We start from the raw sequence: 17,311 nt of genomic DNA, 5'->3' as shown, positions 1-17,311 counted from the left end.
AATACAGAAAACTACACAAACTATAAATGTATAAGTCAATAAATGTTCACAGAGTGAGCACATTTATATAGTCAGCACTAGATCAAGAAACAGACCATTACCCCAGAAGCCCTCATGCCCCCCTTCTAATCAAGGGTAACCAATATCCTGACTTCTTACAGCACCATAGATGAGTTCTGTGTATCTTTGAAATTTAATAATTGGACTCATTTAGTAAATACTTTTTGTGTGTCTGGCTTCTTTTGCTCAGCATTATATTTGTGAGATGAATTCAGTGAAAGCATGTAATTTAAGTCTTTTTTTAATTTATTTTTTATACAGCAGTATAGTCATCAATTTTATTAGTCTTATTAGTCATCAGTTTTATACACATCACTGTATACATGTCAGTCCCAATCGCCCAATTCATCACACACACACCCCGCTGCTTTCCCCCCTTGGTGACCATACGTTTGTTCTCTACATCTGTGTCTCAATTTCTGTCCTGCAATCCAGTTCATCTGTACCATATTTCTAGGTTCCATATATATGCGTTAATATATGATATTTGTTTTTCTCTTTCTGACTTACTTCACTCTGTATGACAGTCTCTAGATCCATCCATGTCTCTACAAATGACCCAATTTCGTTCCTTTTTATGGCTGAGTAATATTCCATTGTATATATGTACCACATCTTCTTTATCCATTCGTCTGTCGATGGGCATTTAGGTGGCTTCCATGACCTGGCTGTTGTAAATAGTGCTGCAGTGAACATTGGGGTGCATGTGTCTTTTTTTTTTGTGTGTGTGGTACGCGGGCCTCTCACTGTTGTGGCCTCTCCCGTTGCGGAGCACAGGCTCCGGACGCACAGGCTCAGCGGCCATGGCTCACAGGCCCAGCCGCTCCGCGGCACATGGGATCCTCCCAGACCGGGGCACGAACCCGTGTCCCCTGCATTGGCAGGCGAACTCTCAACCACTGCGCCACCAGGGAAGCCCCGCATGTGTCTTTTTGAATTATGGCTTTCTCTGGGTATATGCCCAGTAGTGGGATTGCTAGGTCATATGGTAATTCTATTTTTAGTTTTTTAAGGAACCTCCATACTGTTCTCCATAGTGGTTGTGTCAATGTACATTCCCACCAACAGTGCAAGAGAGTTCCCTTTTCTCCACACCTTCTCCAGCATTTGTTACTTGTAAATTTTCTGATGATGCCTATTCTAATTGGTGTGAGGTGATACCTCATTGTAGTTTTGATTTGCATTTCTCTAATAATTAGTGATATTGAGCAGCTTTTCATGTGCTTCTTGACCATCTGTATATCTTGTTTGGAGAAGTGTCTATTTAGGTCTTCTGCCCATTTTTGGATTGGGTTGTTTGTTTCTTTAATATTGAGCTGCATGAGCTGTTTATATATTTTGGAGATTACTCCTTTGTCTGTTGATTCATTTGCAGGTATTTTCTCCCATTCTGAGGGTTGTCTTTTCGCCTTGTTTATGGCTTCCTTTGCTGTGCAAAAGCTTTTAAATTTCATTAGGTCCCATTTGTTTATTTTTGTTTTTATTTCCATTACTCTAGGAGGTGGGTCAAAAAAGATCTTGCTATGATTTATGTCAAAGAGTGTTCTTCCTATGTTTTCCTCTAAGAGTTTTATAGTGTCTGGTCTTACATTTAGGTCTCTAATCCATTTGGAGTTTATTTTTGTGTATGGTGTTAGGGATTGTTCTAATTTCATTCTTTTAAATGTAGCTGTCTAGTTTTCCCAGCACCACTTACTGAAGAGAAGGTCTTTTCTCCATTGTATATCTTTGCCTCCTTTGTCATAGATTAGTTGACCATAGGTGTGTGGGTTTATCTCTGGGCTTTCTATCTTGTTCCATTGTTCTGTGTTTTTGTTTTTGTGTTAGTACCATATTGTCTTGATAACTGTAGCTTTGTAGTGTAGTCTGAAGTCAGGGAGTCTGATTCCTCCAGCTCCGTTTTTTTCCCTCAGGACTGCTTTGGCTATTTGGGGTCTTTTGTGTCTCCATACAAATTTTGAGATTTTTGTTCTTTTTCCGTAAAAAATGCCATTGGTAATTGGATAGGGATTGCATTGAATCCATAGGTTCCTTTGGGTAGTGTAGTCATTTTCACAATATTGATTCTTCCTATCCAAGAACATGGTATATCTCTCCATCTGTTGGTATCATCTTTAATTTCTTTCATCAGTGTCTTATAGTTTTCTGCATACAGGTCTTTTGTCTCCCTAGGTAGGTTTATTCCTAGGTATTTTATTCTTTTGTTGGAATGGTAAATGGGAGTGTTTCCTTAATTTCTCTTTCAGATTTTTCATCATTAGTGTATAGGAATGCAGGAGATTTCTGTACATTAATTTTGTATCCTGCAACTTACCAAATTCATTGATTAGCTCTAGTAGTTTTCTGGTGGCATCTTTTGGATTCTCTATGTATAGTATCATGTCATCTGCAAACAGTGACAGTTTTACTTCTTCTTTTCCAATTTGTATTCCTTTTATTTCTTTTTCTTCTCTGATTGCCATGGCTAGGACTTCCAAAACTATGTTGAATAATAGTGGTGACAGTGGGCATCCTTGTGTCATTCCTGATCTTAGAGCAAATGCTTTCAGTTTTTCACCATTGAGAATGATGTTTGCTGTGGGTTTGTCGTATATGGCCTTTAGTATGTTGAGGTAGGTTCCCTCTATGCCCACTTTCTGGAGAGTTTTTATCATAAATGGGTGTTGAATTTTGTCAAAAGCTTTTTCTGCATCTATTGAGAAGATCATATGGTTTTTTTCTTCAATTAGCTAATATTGGTGTATCACATTGATTGATTTGCATATATTGAAGAATCCTTGCATCCCTGGGATAAATCCCACTTGATCATGGTGTATGATCCTTTTAATGTGTTGTTAGATTCTGTTTGCTAGTATTTCGTTGAGGATTTTTGCATCTATATTCATCAGTGATATTGGTCTGTAATTTTCTTTTTTTTGTAGTATCTTTGTCTGGTTTTGGTATCAGGGTGATGGTGGCCTCATAGAATGAGTTTGGGAGTGTTCCTTCCTCTGCAGGTTTTTGGAAGAGTTTGAGAAGGAGGCGTGTTAGCTCTTCTCTAAATGTTTGATAGAATTCACCTGTGAAGCCATCTGGTCCTGGACTTTTGTTTGTTGGAAGATTTTTAATCACAGTTTCAGTTTCATTACTTGTGATTGGTCTGTTCACATTTTCTATTTCTTCCCGTTTCAGTCTTGGGAGGTTACACCTTTCTAAGAATTTGTCCATTTCTTCCAGGTTGTCCATTTTATTGGCATAGAGTTGCTTGTAGTAGTCTCTTAGGATGCTTTGTATTTCTGCGGTGTGTGTTGTAACTTCTCTGTTTTCATTTCTAATTTTATTGATTTGAGTCCTCTCCCTCTTTTTCTTGATGAGTCTGGCTAATGGCTTGTCAATTTTGTTTATTTTCTCAAAGAACCAGCTTTTAGTTTTATTGATCTTGCTATTGTTTTCTTTGTTTTTGTTTCATTTATTTTTGCTCAGATCTTTATGATTTCTTTCTTTCTACTAACTTTGGGTTTTGTCTGTTCTTCTTTCTCTAGGTGTAAGGTTAGGTTGTTTATTTGAGATTTTTCTTGTTTGTTGAGGTAGGATTTTATTGCTATAAAATTCCCTCTTAGAACTTCTTTTGCTGCATCCCATACGTTTTGGATCGTCGTGTTTTCATTGTCATTTGTCTCTAGGTATTTTTTGATTTCCTCTTTGATTTCTTCAGTGATCGCTTGGTTATTTAGTAACGTATTGTTTAGCTTCCATGTGTTTGTGTTTTTACGTTTTTTCCCCTGTAATTGATTTCTAATCTGATAGCGTTGTGGTCAGAAAAGATGCTTGATATGATTTCAGTTTTGTTAAATTTACTGAGGCTTGATTGGTGACCCAAGATGTGATCTATCCTGGAGAATGTTCCGTGCACACTTGAGAAGAAAGTGTAATCTGCTGTTTCTGGATGGAATGTCCTTTAAATATCAATTAAATCTATCTTGTCTATTGTGTCATTTAAAGCTTGTGTTTCCTTATTGATTTTCTGTTTGGATCTGTCCATTGGTGTAAGTGAGGTGTTAAAGTCTCCCACTGTTATAGTGTTACTGTCGATTTCCTCTTTTATAGCTGTTAGCAGTTGCCTTATGTATTGAGGTGGTCCTATGTTGGGTTCATATAGATTTATAATTGTTATATCTTCTTCTTGGATTGATCATTATGTAGTGTCCTTCCTTGTCTCTTGTAACATTCTTTATTTTGAAGTCTATTTTATCTGATATGAGTATTGCTACTCCAGCTTTCTTTTGATTTCCATTTGCATGGAATATCTTTTTCCATCCCCACATTTTCAATCTGTATGTGTCTCTAGGTCTGAAGTGGGTCTCTTGTAGACAGCATATAGATGGGTCTTGTTTTTGTATCCATTCAGCAAGCCTGTGTCTTTTGGTTGGAGCATTTAATCCATTCATGTTTAAGGTAATTATTGATATGTATGTTCCTATGACCATTTTCTTAATTGTCTTGGGTTTGTTTTTGTAGGTCCTTTTCTTTTCTTGTGTTTCCCACTTAGAGAAGTTTCTTTAGCGTTTGTTGTAGAGCTGATTTGGTGGTGTTGAATTCTCTTAGCTTTTGCTTGTCTGTAAAGCTTTTGATTTCTCCATCGAATCTGAATGAGATCCTTGCTGGGTAGAGTAATCTTGGTTGTAGGTTCTTCCCTTTCATCACTTTAAGTATATCATGCCACTGCCTTCTGGCTTGTAGAGTTTCTGCTGAGAAATCAGATCCCGCAAGTCGTGCTGGCGGGGTTGGGGGAAGAAAAAGGATAACAATAACAAAGTAAAAAATAAAATTAGACTACGGAACTATCACCTATGTTAAAAAAATACAAAAATAAAGATATAGGTGAAAGAACAACCAAAAGGTAAAAGAGAAACACAATAGTTAAAATGAGGAGGAGGAAAAAAAAAAGTAAGAAAAGATGGAAAAGGCTTTGGCTGTGGAGGGCGGGGCCTAAGCAGGGGTGAGGTTTGGGCGATGGGCGGGGCCTATGCTTAGTACCCACAGGCGTGGAAAGGGCCCAGGGTGTGTGTGTGTCGCGGGGTGGGGGGGTGGCGGCTTAGGCTCAACAGAGCAGAAGGGGCTCAGGCATGCCTCATGCCCCTGGTCTCAGAGGGTGCGGGACCACACCTGGGAGCCCAGAAGGCTTTCTGGGTTCGAGTGGATGGGGCAGATGCCCTCCTCTCCTGCTCCTACAGTCATGGAGGGCCCCTCGCGCCTGCCTCTCCACATCTTCCCAGCCTCCCTCCTATGCCCCCAGGACCAGCCCAGCCCTGTGGGGACCTTTGAGGGCATAGGACCCGGCCTAGCCTGAGACAGGCAAACATCCCTGGCTAATTGGGCAGGGGAAATGCTGGGCCCGCTGCCCACTGATCCGAGCCCCTGAGGGTCCCTCCAGGCATGGATACCTCTCCCCCTCTCAGGGGTGCCAGTCCTGTCTGGCCTCCACTTCTCCTCCTCCCTCAGTACCCCCACATCCTACCGGTTTTCTTGGGGGTTCTTCCCGTCTCCTTGGGCATCAGGGTCCCCCACTTGTGTCTGGCAGGTGCCCCAGTTTTGGGGAGATGCGCGCTCTGCGTCTTTCCACACCGTCATCTTGACTCCTCCCTCTAACCTTACAAAATGTATTTGTTAATTTTTAAAACTTTAAAGTTGAAATTATTCTTTGATCCCTAGGCGACAGAATGGAAAATATGTTAGCAGGCCTGAAAGCGACATAAAACTCATTGTACATCTCCATTAGTGTTCTTGGGTGATGAGGTACATTGTCATTGAGCAGTATCATATTGGAAGGAATCTTTTTTCTGAGCAGTAGATCTCAACTGTGGGCTTAAAATATTCAGTAAACCACATTGTAAACAGATGTACTGTCGTCCAGGGTTTGTTGTTCCATTTTTAGAGCATAGACAGAGTAGATTTAGCATCATTCTTAAGGATTCTAGGAGTTTTGAACTACCAAATGAGCATTGGCTTCAACTTCAAGTCACCAGCTGCATTAGCCCCTAGTAAGATAGTCGGGGGTGTTGTCAGGGCCTTTGAAACGTTGAAGCCAGGCATTGGCTTCTCTAGCTGCAAAACTCCTAGATGTCATCTTCCAATTGAAGGCTGTTTGATCTACATTGAAAATCTGTTGTTTAGTGTAGCAACCTTCATTAATTATCTTCGCTAGCTCTTCTGGATAACTTGCTGTAGCTTCTGTATCAGCACTTGCTGCTTCACCTTGCGCTTTGATGTTACAGAGGCAGCTTCATTCCTTAAACCTCATGAAACAACCTGTGCTGGCTTCCTCCATTTCTTCTGCAGCTTCCTCATCTCTCTCAGTCTTCGTAGAATTGAAGAGAGTTAAGGCCTTGCTCTGCATTTGGCTTTGTTGTGGCTGGCTTGATCTTCTATCCAGACTCCTGAAACTTTCTCCATATCAACAATAAGGGTGTTTTGCTTTCTTATCATTTGTGTGTTCACAGTAGTGTCACTTTTAATTTTCTTTAGGAACTTTTCCTTTGCATTCACAACATAGCTGGCTCTTTGGTGCAAGAGGCCTAGCTTTCAGCCTCCCTTGGCTTTTGACATGCCTTCCTCACTGAGCTTAATCATTTTTAGCTTTTGATTTAAAGTGAGAGATGTGCAATTCTTCCTTTCGCTTAAACACTACTTGAATTGAACACAATTTCAGTATTGTTGTGTCTTGGAATAGGGAGGTCTGAGGAGAGGGAGAGAGGGGGGAACAACTGGTCAATGGAACAGTCAGAACATACAACATTTGTTGAATTAAATTTGCTGTCGTGCATGGGTGTGGCACCCCAAAACAATTAAATAGTAATGTCAAACATCACTGATCATGGATACTATGACAAATATTATAATAATGAAAAAGCTGAGATACTGCGAGAATTAACAAAATATGACAAAGAGACATGAAGCAAGCAAGTGTTGGAAAAATGGTGCCAGTAGAGTTGCTTGATGCAGAATTGCCACAAACCTTCTATTTATAAAAAATGCAACAAGTGTGAAGAGCAGTAAAATGAGGTATGCCTGTATAGTTGGAGCGTATATTCTTTTTTTTTTTTTTTTTTTGCGGTACATGGGCCTCTCACTGCTGTGGCCTTTCCTGTTGCGGAGCACAGGCTCCGGACACGCAGGCTCAGCGGCCATGGCTCACGGGCCTAGCCACCCCGTGGCATGTGGGATCTTCCCGGACCGGGGCACGAACCCGTGTCCCCTGCATCAGCAGGCGGACTCTCAATCACTGCGCCACCAGGGAAGCCTGTGGAGCGTATTCTTAATTCACTTAGCCAATCTCTCTCTCTTGTTTTTGACTGGATAGTTTAACCCGTTTCCATTTAAAGTAGTTACTGATAATTTATGCCATTTTACTATTTTTCCTGTACATTTTATGCCCCCCTTTGTTTTTCTATTTCTCCAATACTGCCTTTTTTCTTAAATTGAGTTTTTTGGCTTTGTGCCCTTTTGCTTGCCTTCCTTTTTTTTTTTTCCTTTTCTTTTTTTTTCATTGCTTTTCTTTCTTTCTTTTTTTTTTTTTTTTCTTTTTCCCCCAACGGCATGTGGGATCTTAGTTCCCTGACCAGGGATTGAACCCGTGCCCCTGAAGTGGAAGTGTGGAGTTTTAACCACTGGACCACCAGGGAAGTCCTGCCTTCCTTTACTTTACTTTTCTTTTTTTTTTTAAAGATTTATTATTTATTTATTTTAGGCTGTGTTGGGTCTTAGTTGTAGCACGTGGGATCTTTGTTGAGGCACATGGGAACTTTCGTTGCGGCGTGAGGGCTCTTCGTTGTGGTGCGCGGGCTTCTCTCTAGTTGTGGCGTGCGGGTTTTCTCTTCTCTAGTTGGGGCTCGCAGGCTCCAGGGTGTGTGGGCTCTGTCGTTGTGTTGTGCAGGTTCCAGAGCACGTGGGCTGTAAGTTGAGACATGCAAGGTCAGTAGCTGTGGCGTGTGGGCTTAGTTGCCCCACAGTATGTGGGATCTTAGTTCCCTGACCAGGGATTGAACCCATGTCCCCTGCATTGCAAGGTGGATTCTTTACCACGGGAGCACCAGGGAAGTCCCCTGCCTTCCTTTTCTTTTGTGTATATTTTTAAGGCACAGTTGACCTTTGAACAATATGGGAGATAGGGGCACTGACCCACTGTGTAGTCAAAAATCCAAGTATAATGTATAGTTGGCCCTCCATATATATGTGATTCCTCCATATCCAAGGTTCCATATCCACGGATTCAACAAACTCTGGATTGTGTAGTACTGTAGTATTTACTATGGACAAATTGTGTGTAAGTGGCCCTGCACAGTTCAAACCTGTGTTTTTCAAGGGCCAACTTCATTTCCTTGCTGGTTTCCATGAGGATTACAATTAACATCCTAAATTTGTGATAACTTTGAATTTTTTTTTTAAATTTATTTTTGGCTGCGTTGGGTCTTCGTTGCTGTGAGTTGGGCTTTCTCTAGTTGTGGCGAGTGGGGGCTACTCTTTTTTTTTTTTTTTGCGGTATGCGGGCCTCTCACCGCTGTGGCCTTTTCCGTTGCGGAGCACAGGCTCCGGACGCGCAGGCTCAGCGGCCATGGCTCACGGGCCCAGCCGCTCCGTGGAATGTGGGATCCTCCTGGACCGGGTCACGAACCCATGTCCCCTGCATCGGCAGGCGGACTCTCAACCACTGCGCCACCAGGGAAGCCCGGGGGCTACTCTTCGTTGCAGTGCACGGGCTTCTCATTGTGGCTTCTCTTGTTGCGGAGCACGGGCTCTAGGCTTGTGGACTTCAGTAGTTGTGATGCGTGGGCTCTAGGGCACGGAGGCTTCAATAGTTGTGGTGTGTGGGCTCACTAGTTGTGGGTTGTGGGCTCTAGAGCACGGTCTCAGTAGTTGTGGCACACGGGCTTAGTTGCTCCATGACACGCGGAATCTTCCCGGACCAGGGATTGAACCCGTGTCCTCTGCATTGGCAGCTGGATTCTTAACCACTGTGCCACCAGGGAAGTCCCACTTTGTTTGAATTGATACCACCTTAGCTTCAGTAGCATACAAAAAATTCTGCTCACATTCCCTCACCTTTCTATTGTTTTTTCAAAATGTGTGTCGTTATACATATCATGTGCCCATTAACATAGACATATAGTTATTTTTTTCATGCATTTGTCTTTTAAACCATGTAGGAAATATAAAGAGGAGTTATAAATCAAAACTATCATAATGCTGGCTTTAATTTTTACCTATATTTAACTTTTACTGGCGTTAAAAAATTTTTTTTTTGTTTTGGTACAGCTTTTAGTTACTGTCTAGTGTTCTTTCGTTTAGCCAGAAGGACCCCCTTTCCAATTTCTTGTAGGGCAGGTCTCTTAGCAACAGATTCTCTCACCTTCTGTTTCGTTGGGAATGTCTGTCTTTTTCCACATTTGAAGGATAGCTTTGCTTGATTTAGAATTCTTGGGTGACAGGTTTTTTTCTTTCAGAAATTTTAAAATGTCATTGTACACACCCTAATGGCCCCTGTTGAATTTGATGAGAAATTTGTTGTTTAATCTTACTGAGGGTTCTTTGTATGTGACAAGTTGCTTTTCTGTTAATCCTTTAAAGATTCTCTTTTTCTTGGCTTTTAGCAGTGATTATTATTTTATCTCAGTGCAAATGTCTTTGTGTTTCTTCTTGGTTCCTTGAGCCTCTTGAATGTGTAGATTCACGCACGTAGTTGTCTAATTGGGAAGTGTTTGGCCAATATTTCTTCAGATATTTTCTCCGTTCCTCTTTTTCCTTTTCTTCTGGAATTCCCGTTGTTTGTATGTTAGTAGGCAGGATTGTGTCCTACAGGTTCCGTGGGATCTCCTCTGTTCCCCTTTTTAAATGCTCCTAAAACTGGGTAATTTCAATTGGTCTACCTTTAAGTACACTGAGTTTTTTTCTTTACCGACTCAGATCTGTTGTTGAGACCCTCTAGTGTAGTTTTCATTCTGGTTATTATAATTGTCAATGTCAGTGTTTCTGTTTGGTTCCTTTTTGAAATGACTGTTGATTCTCTGTTGAGACATCATTGTACTGGTTTCCTTTAGTTCCTTGACCTTGCTCTCCTTTATCTTTGAGCGGATCTAAGACAGTTGATTTAAAGTCCACTAAATGTCTGTGCTTCTACAGAGACAGATTCTCTTCAGTTCTCCTGTGAATGGGCTGTACTTTCTTTTTCTTTGCATGCTTTGTAACTCTCTTGAAAACTGGATGTACTGAATATTATGATATGGTAACTCTGGAAAGTGGGTTCTTTACTTACTGTTTAATTTTGTTGCTTGGTGTATGCTGCAGTTATTTGCCTTTTTAGTGGTCTTCTATGCAATTTTTTTAAAAGTGTACATTCTTTGTCACTTCGATCTCTAAAGTCTGTTTCTGTAGTTTGTGTTCAACTAGTCTTTTGACAGAGATTTGCTTGAATACCAGGTGCCGAAATAGCGAGAGAGGGAGAATCAAAAAGAAAAAAAAAAGGAAAAAAGCAACACTTCTTCCAGTCTTTGCAGATTGGCTCTGTGCTAGGACCCTTCCTTCAGTGGCTAGCCAGTCTTCTTACCACTCTCCCTTACTTAGCCTTCACTTCCTGCTTGCCCTGTACCAGGAGATAGACCAGAGATGAAAGTTTAGTGTCTCATCAGGTCTTTTAGGAATATGCATCCTGCCCTGGGCTTGTGGTGCTGTCTAAATTCCCTAGAATCAACAGACACCTTTCAGTGCCCCAATTTCCAAGAGAAACTTTGTCCCCAGCTTTTCCTCTTAGGCTCTTGGCACTAGGTTATTTGCTTGAGCCATGATCTTTTGCCCCAGGGACCTGTGGGTATTTTGTCTGCCTTACAGTGATTTGAGGAATACCCGCCACTTTTTTGCCCTGAGTGAGTTCTGAGCTTGTCAAAAGAATAAGCATGTTGTGTCAGTTCTTCAGTAGCCAACAGACACTTTAAAATAGAGAAACACAATTCTTTGCAAATAAAGTCTGCTCTCCTCCTTCTGAAACCAGAAGCTGGGGTTCTTCACTGGGAATACAAGATGCTATCTTCAAGACCTCTGCTGAATCCGTGGGTCAAGGGAAAGTAAAAATTCCGAAAGCTTTCCTGCCTTTTTTTTGGGGGGGGGGCTGTGCTGCATGGATTGCGGGATGCTAGTTCCCTGACCAAGGATTGAACTTGGTCCCACGGCAGTGAGAGCACTTGAGTCCTAACCACTGGACCGCAAGGGAACTCCCCACTTTCCTGCCTTTTTTTTTTTTTTTTTTTTTGTGGTACGCGGGCCTCTCACTCACTGTTGTGGCCTCTCTCGTTGTGGAGCACAGGCTCCGGACGCGCAGGCTCAGCAGCCATGGCTCACGGGCCCAGCCGCTCCGTGGCATGTGGGATCTTCCCGAACCGGGGCACGAACCCGTGTCCCCTGCATTGGCAGGTGGACCCTCAACCACTGCGCCACCAGGGAAGCCCAGTCATATGTATTTTAAGTGAAAGAGGAGGTATTATGATTGTTTTATCAGCCAATAATCTATCAGAAGTACCTGCATGTTTATCATGCTTCATTTCCCCCTTCATCTTGGAGCTTACTTCTTGGGTCATTGTTTTCTGCCTAAGGAAAATTGTTTGGTATTCCCTTTAATGGAAATTCGTTTAGAGATATTTTTTGGCTTTGTTATTTATCCAGTTCTTTTAGTGATAACTTGCCTTTGGGTTATATTAAGATTTTTATTTCTCTTTTTGGTTTTCTGTAGTTTTATTAATGTGCCTATGTGTGGATTTATATTTATTTAGCCTGGGATTTATTGTGGTTCTTCAGTCTATGACTTGCCATCTTTCTTCTGTTTTAGAAAGTTATTAGTTATTATCATTTTTAAAAAGATTTATTATTTATTTATCTATCCATATCTATTTATGTATTTATTTATGGCTGCGTTGGGTCTTAGTTGCAGCACGTGGTATCTTCATTGAGGCATGCAGAATCTTTGTTGAGGCGTGCAGGATCTTTCGTGGCATTGCTTGGGCTCTTTGTTGTGGTGCGCGGGCTTCTCTCTAGTTGTGGCACACAGGCTTCAGGGCATGTGAGCTCTGTAGTTGTGATGCACGGGCTCCAGAGCATGTGGGCTCTGTAGTTTGCGGCACACGGGCTTTCTAGTTGAGGCGTGTGAACTCAGTAGTGTAGCGCATGTGCTTAGTTGCCCCGCGGCATGTGGGATCTTAGTTCCCTGACCAGGAATCGAACCCGTGTCCCCTGAACTGTAAGGCGGATTCTTTACCACTGGACCACCAGGGACGTCCCAGTTATTATCATTTTAAATATTGCTTTTGTACCAGTTTTTTTCCTCTCATATTTCTCTGGGACTCTAATTACATGTGTGTTAGGCCTGCCCATCATGTTGTTTTTGTTTCCTGTCTTTTTGTATTTTTCATACTTCTGTGCTAATGTTCTGAATATTTTCTTCTGACCTATTTTGTTGTTGTTCTTACTCTGTTTTCGGCTATATCTAAGCCATTGTTAATCCCATTTATTGATTTTATAATTTTTGTTTTTACTTCTATAATTTTTGATTTAGAGTTTTCAGTTCTTGGAAGAAATTTTAAATTTTATGTTGTGTGTATTTGAACATAATAAGCATACTTTTTATAAACGTCTGTATCTGAAACTCCAAAATACAAATACGTTTTGATTTTCATGTTTCTGCTGGTTTTTATTCATGTTGTCTTGACTCTCATGTGTTTAGTATTTTTCATTGTGCCGAAAATGGTAATGAACTAGTATTAGAAATTATTTGTAGCCAAAATGACATTGTTTTCCTCTAAAGAGGATGTATATTAGCTTCTGTCTGGTGTCTGGGGGCACTTGTAATTTAGGGTTATGTGAGTCAAATTTCAGAGTTTGAGATGATCAAAGCCCAGCTGCAGTCTCTGGGCGGGCCTATGTACTTTTAGTTTATTGTCATTCCTGGCTTGCAGCCCCTCAGTGTTGCAGCTGAAAGAGGGAAGGGATTTACTAGTGTTCTTCTTTTCCCTTAGTTGTCTATGGACGTAGATCCCTGTACTTTCAGTCTTCTGAGTTTGTCAGAAGTACCTTCCACTCTCTCAGCTGCTTTCTTTGAAATAGGCAAATGTCCCCTGGGCGGCAAAGTGGTCAAAAGTTGTACTTAACTCCCTTGACTTCCATCCTTTCCAAGTTTTGGCCCCAGTAATTCCTTACTATGACATCAGCTCTTTGAAACCGTTAGTCACATTTTGAAAATTAAAAGAAACAGCATTTATTATTAATATTTAAATTGGTAAATTGTTAATATATTTTAAGTGAAATATTAAAATAGTAGAACAATGTTGTACATTTGTATAACAGTTAAAAATTTAATACTGACATTTAAGATTTAAAGTATTAAAATTTTTTATAGGTTTTCAGCTATAAAACTTCATACTTTTAAAATTAATTAATTAATTAATTAATTAATTTTTGGCTGCGTTGGGTCTTTGTTGCTGTGAGCAGGCTTTCTCTAGTTGTGGCCAGCAGGGGCTACTTTTTGTTGTGGTGTGTCAGTTTCTCATTGCGGTGGCTTCTCTTGTTGCAGAGCATGGGCTCTATGCACTGGGCTTCAGTAGTTGTGGCACACGGGCTCAGTAGTTGTAGCTTGTGGGCTCTAGAGTGCAGGCTCAGTAGTTGTGGCACATGGGCTTAGTTGCTCCGCGGCATATGGGATCCACCCGGACCAGGGCTTGAACCCATGTCCCCTGCATTGGCAGGTGGATTCTTAACCACTGCACCACCAGGGAAGTCCCAAAACTTCATACTCTTATAGTGGTTCCCAGAGGAATTATTGATCTGAATTATTCAGTTTACTCCTATGAAAAGTGTCAGTGCCAGCCTCTGAATTAAAAATTTCCCTTGGGGGGCTTCCCTGGTGGCGCAGTGGTTGAGGATCTGCCTGCCAATGCAGGGGACACGGGTTCGAGCCCTGGTCTGGGAAGATCCCACATGCTATGGAGCAACTAGGCCCGTGAGCTGCAACTACTGAGCCTGCGCATCTGGAGCTTGTGCTCCGCAACAAGAGAGGCCACGACAGTGAGTGCCCGGGCACCGTGATGAAGAGTGGCCCCCGCTCGCCGCAACTAGAGAAAGCCCTCACACAGAAACGAAGGCCCAACACAGCCCAAAAAAAATTCCCGTGGGGAGTTCCCTGGTGGCCCAGTGGTTAGGATTCTGGGCTTTCACTGCTGTGGCCCGGGTTCAGTCCCTGGTCAGGGAACTGAGATCCATCCAGCAAGCCTTGTGGCACAGCCAAAAAAAAAAAAAAAGTTTCCCTTTATTTGTGTTACTGTGTGTATTAACTGGAGAAACGACTAAGAGTCTTATCAGTAGTGGTTTGACGATAAGTCAGTAGTGATAATTTGTTAATGTTTTTGTTGTGCATTTCCTAAAATGGACATTTAAGGGATCTGTTCATAAAGTTAATAATTTAATTTATCTTTGAAAAAGCTTTATTGAAAAATGGAAAAATGACATTATTTTTGTTTATTTATTTTTAGGTTGGGCTCATGTGGTTTGTGCCCTGTATATTCCAGAGGTACAGTTTGCCAATGTTTCTACAATGGAACCAATTGTTTTACAGTCTGTGCCACATGATCGTTATAATAAGGTATAGTAGATGTTATTTTATTGATGTTTGAATATGAGTTTTTTGTTTTAAAACTGGGAAGTGTAAAGGAATTTTTAAATTTTATTTCATTACAGCCCTTCATTAAAAATTTTAAAGGCCTCCATTGATTTGGAAAAAGTGTAATTACTGTGGTAAACTACAAGTATTAAAATATGTCACTAAGGTCACAGGAGTACAAAACAAACACACACAAACAAAACTATATTACCTTTTATATTAACCTAAGTATTTAAGCTTCTAACATTTTAATCCATATAGATTTGTTCTTTTTTTTTAAAAAAAAATTTATTTATTTCTTATTTTGGCTGCACCAGGTCTTAGTTGTGGCACTTGGGATCTTCGTTGCAGCATGCAGGATCTTTAGTTGCAGCATGCGGAATCTTCTAGTTGTGGCATGTGGACTTCTTAGTTGCGGCATGCAGACTTCTTTGTTGTGGCATGTGAACTCTTAGTTGCAGCATGCATGTATCCCTAGTTCCCTGACCAGGGATCGAACCCGAGCCCCCTGCATTGGGAGCGCAGAGTCTTACCCATTGGACCACCAGGGAAGTCCTTAGATTTGTTCTTTAAGAATTACTTTTATGTTCTTTCAGACATTGAGGATCTATTAAATTTGAATTAATCATTATTTGGTATAATATTCATTATGATGCTACACATCCTGTCTTAAAAGTAATCCTATCACAGAATATTATTTGCTCATCTCTCCTCTCCACATTATTTTGTTCCCCCGAGATAGGATTTTTATTGTTGCCTTTTTAAAAACCTTAGTAATGTTCACTTTTTTCCTGTCTTTTTCTTAATTTAGTACATTTATATTATTGTTTCTCTTTTGCATATTATTGGATGATTTTTTTATTAGCTACTGTGTCTTTAAATATAATAGTGTTAACCATTTTTAACTGAAGGTACCTGTTGATTTATTCCATTGGTGAAGAAAGTGTCACTGCAGCCAGTTCTAAGGTTTCAAAATACTAAACATTTTGTAACGTAGATCGTTAGTATTTATTTAAAAAAAATGGAAAATATGGAGAAAAAATAGGAAAATGCGAGACAGAAATCATCTAAAATCTTTTTTGTGTGCATTTTTACATATACTATATAACTGTAAAAAGTTTGGATCATAGTGCTTATACTGTTCTGTTTTTGAAACTTAATAACCCTGAACATCATTTTGTGTTAATAAATTATATTTTGCCATTATTTCTAGTGGATATTTAGCATCTAATACAAAGTATTATTAGTTTCGATAAAATATAATTTATTAGGAACGTCTTAGGAATGCCTTCTTGTTGAAGAGCCTCACTTGGTGTTTGGCATGTACATACCAGCCAAATCTCTGTGTAAAAGAGTATGAACATTTTGGAAGCTTCAGTAAATATATTGTTTGAAGTTGTTCTAGAATGCAGTTTCTCATTTAATAATCACACTAGTTATTTGTGAGATTGCACATAATCTTATATCCTGTTAAATGCACTGTATATTACCATTAAAACAGTCTTTGCTATTCTTTTTAGTGAAAAATAGTACAGTGTTTGAATGATTTTCTTTGAATATTGGTAAGGGTAAATATTTTAAAGTTTTTAAAAAAGGTTATTCATGTTCGTTAATTGATCTTGAATAGCTCTTCATTCAATTTAATATTGTAATGTTTTAATTTTTTCTTACAAAATGTTTTTTATATTGGAGATGTTATTCTTTATTCTTATATACTTGCTGTGAATGCTTTTGCCCATAACTTAACATTTTCTTTTTAATTTTCATTATGTATTGATGGTTTTTATTGTTGTCGGTATTCTAGCAGGTTAATTTCTTCTAGTTTGAAGTTTAAAATTTTTATGTAAATTACACAACTACTCTTTATTGTTTCTGCCTTTGTTGCCATGCAAAGAAAATATTTCTCTACACTAATGTCTAACTATTTTTTTAGTACTTTCAAAATTCATTTCTAAAAATACTTGTTTTTTTCCTTTCAGTTTTGAAATAATTTCAAACTTAAATTAAGGTTGCATTAATAGTACAAAGACTTCTTCCTCTCCTAAACCATCTGAGAGTAATTTATCATATAACACCGACACCTCTGAATGCTTTAGTTTGTATTTCCTATAAAGAAAGACTTTCTTCTACATGACCAGAATACAGCCAAAATCAGGAAATTAACATTTATGCATTATTACTGTCTAATCCAGAGACCCCATCATTATTTGCCTAATTTTCATTCATGTTTTCTTTTTTCCCTTTCATAGCAAAAAGATCACAGATTGCTTTTTGTCTCTTAAGTCTCCTGAATAGTAACTCAGTCTTTCTCTGACTCTTATAACTTTGATACTTCTGAAGAGTATAGGCCAGTTATTTGTAGAATGGATTTTTATAATGTTTCCACATAATTAAATTCAGATTATGTGTTTTTGGCAGGAATATCACAGAAACGATGCTGTGTTCTTCTCATTGCATCCTGTCAGGTGGTACATGATTTCAGCTTTTCCCATTACTGGTGATTTTACCTTGACCACTTGGTTAAGGCAGTGTCTACAAGATTTCTCCACTGGGAGGTTAATCTTTATTCCCTTTATAATC

At 39.7% G+C, this 17,311-nt stretch overlaps 1 protein-coding gene across 12 annotated transcripts in view; it reads left to right on the top strand.

Moving 5' to 3' along the window:
• The window catches only part of MLLT10 (MLLT10 histone lysine methyltransferase DOT1L cofactor), a 244,697-nt gene that overhangs the window by 77,957 nt on the left and 149,429 nt on the right, over nucleotides 1-17,311 (top strand). For all 12 annotated transcript variants that reach the window (XR_014015434.1, XM_081229500.1, XM_081229509.1 and 9 more), the window contains one exon: nucleotides 14,604-14,713. Coding sequence is in view for 11 of the 12 variants with exons in the window: in XM_081229509.1 (XP_081085635.1) it covers nucleotides 14,604-14,713 (110 nt within the window). In the remaining variant the exon portion in view is untranslated. The remainder of the gene's footprint in view (nucleotides 1-14,603; nucleotides 14,714-17,311) is intronic.

The sequence above is a fragment of the Mesoplodon bidens genome (genome assembly GCF_964165515.1).
Source record: "Mesoplodon bidens genome assembly, chromosome: 3".
Lineage (NCBI taxonomy): Eukaryota > Metazoa > Chordata > Mammalia > Artiodactyla > Ziphiidae > Mesoplodon > Mesoplodon bidens.
Note: the sequence above shows the minus strand (reverse complement) of the source record. Positions and strands in the feature narration are given on the sequence as shown.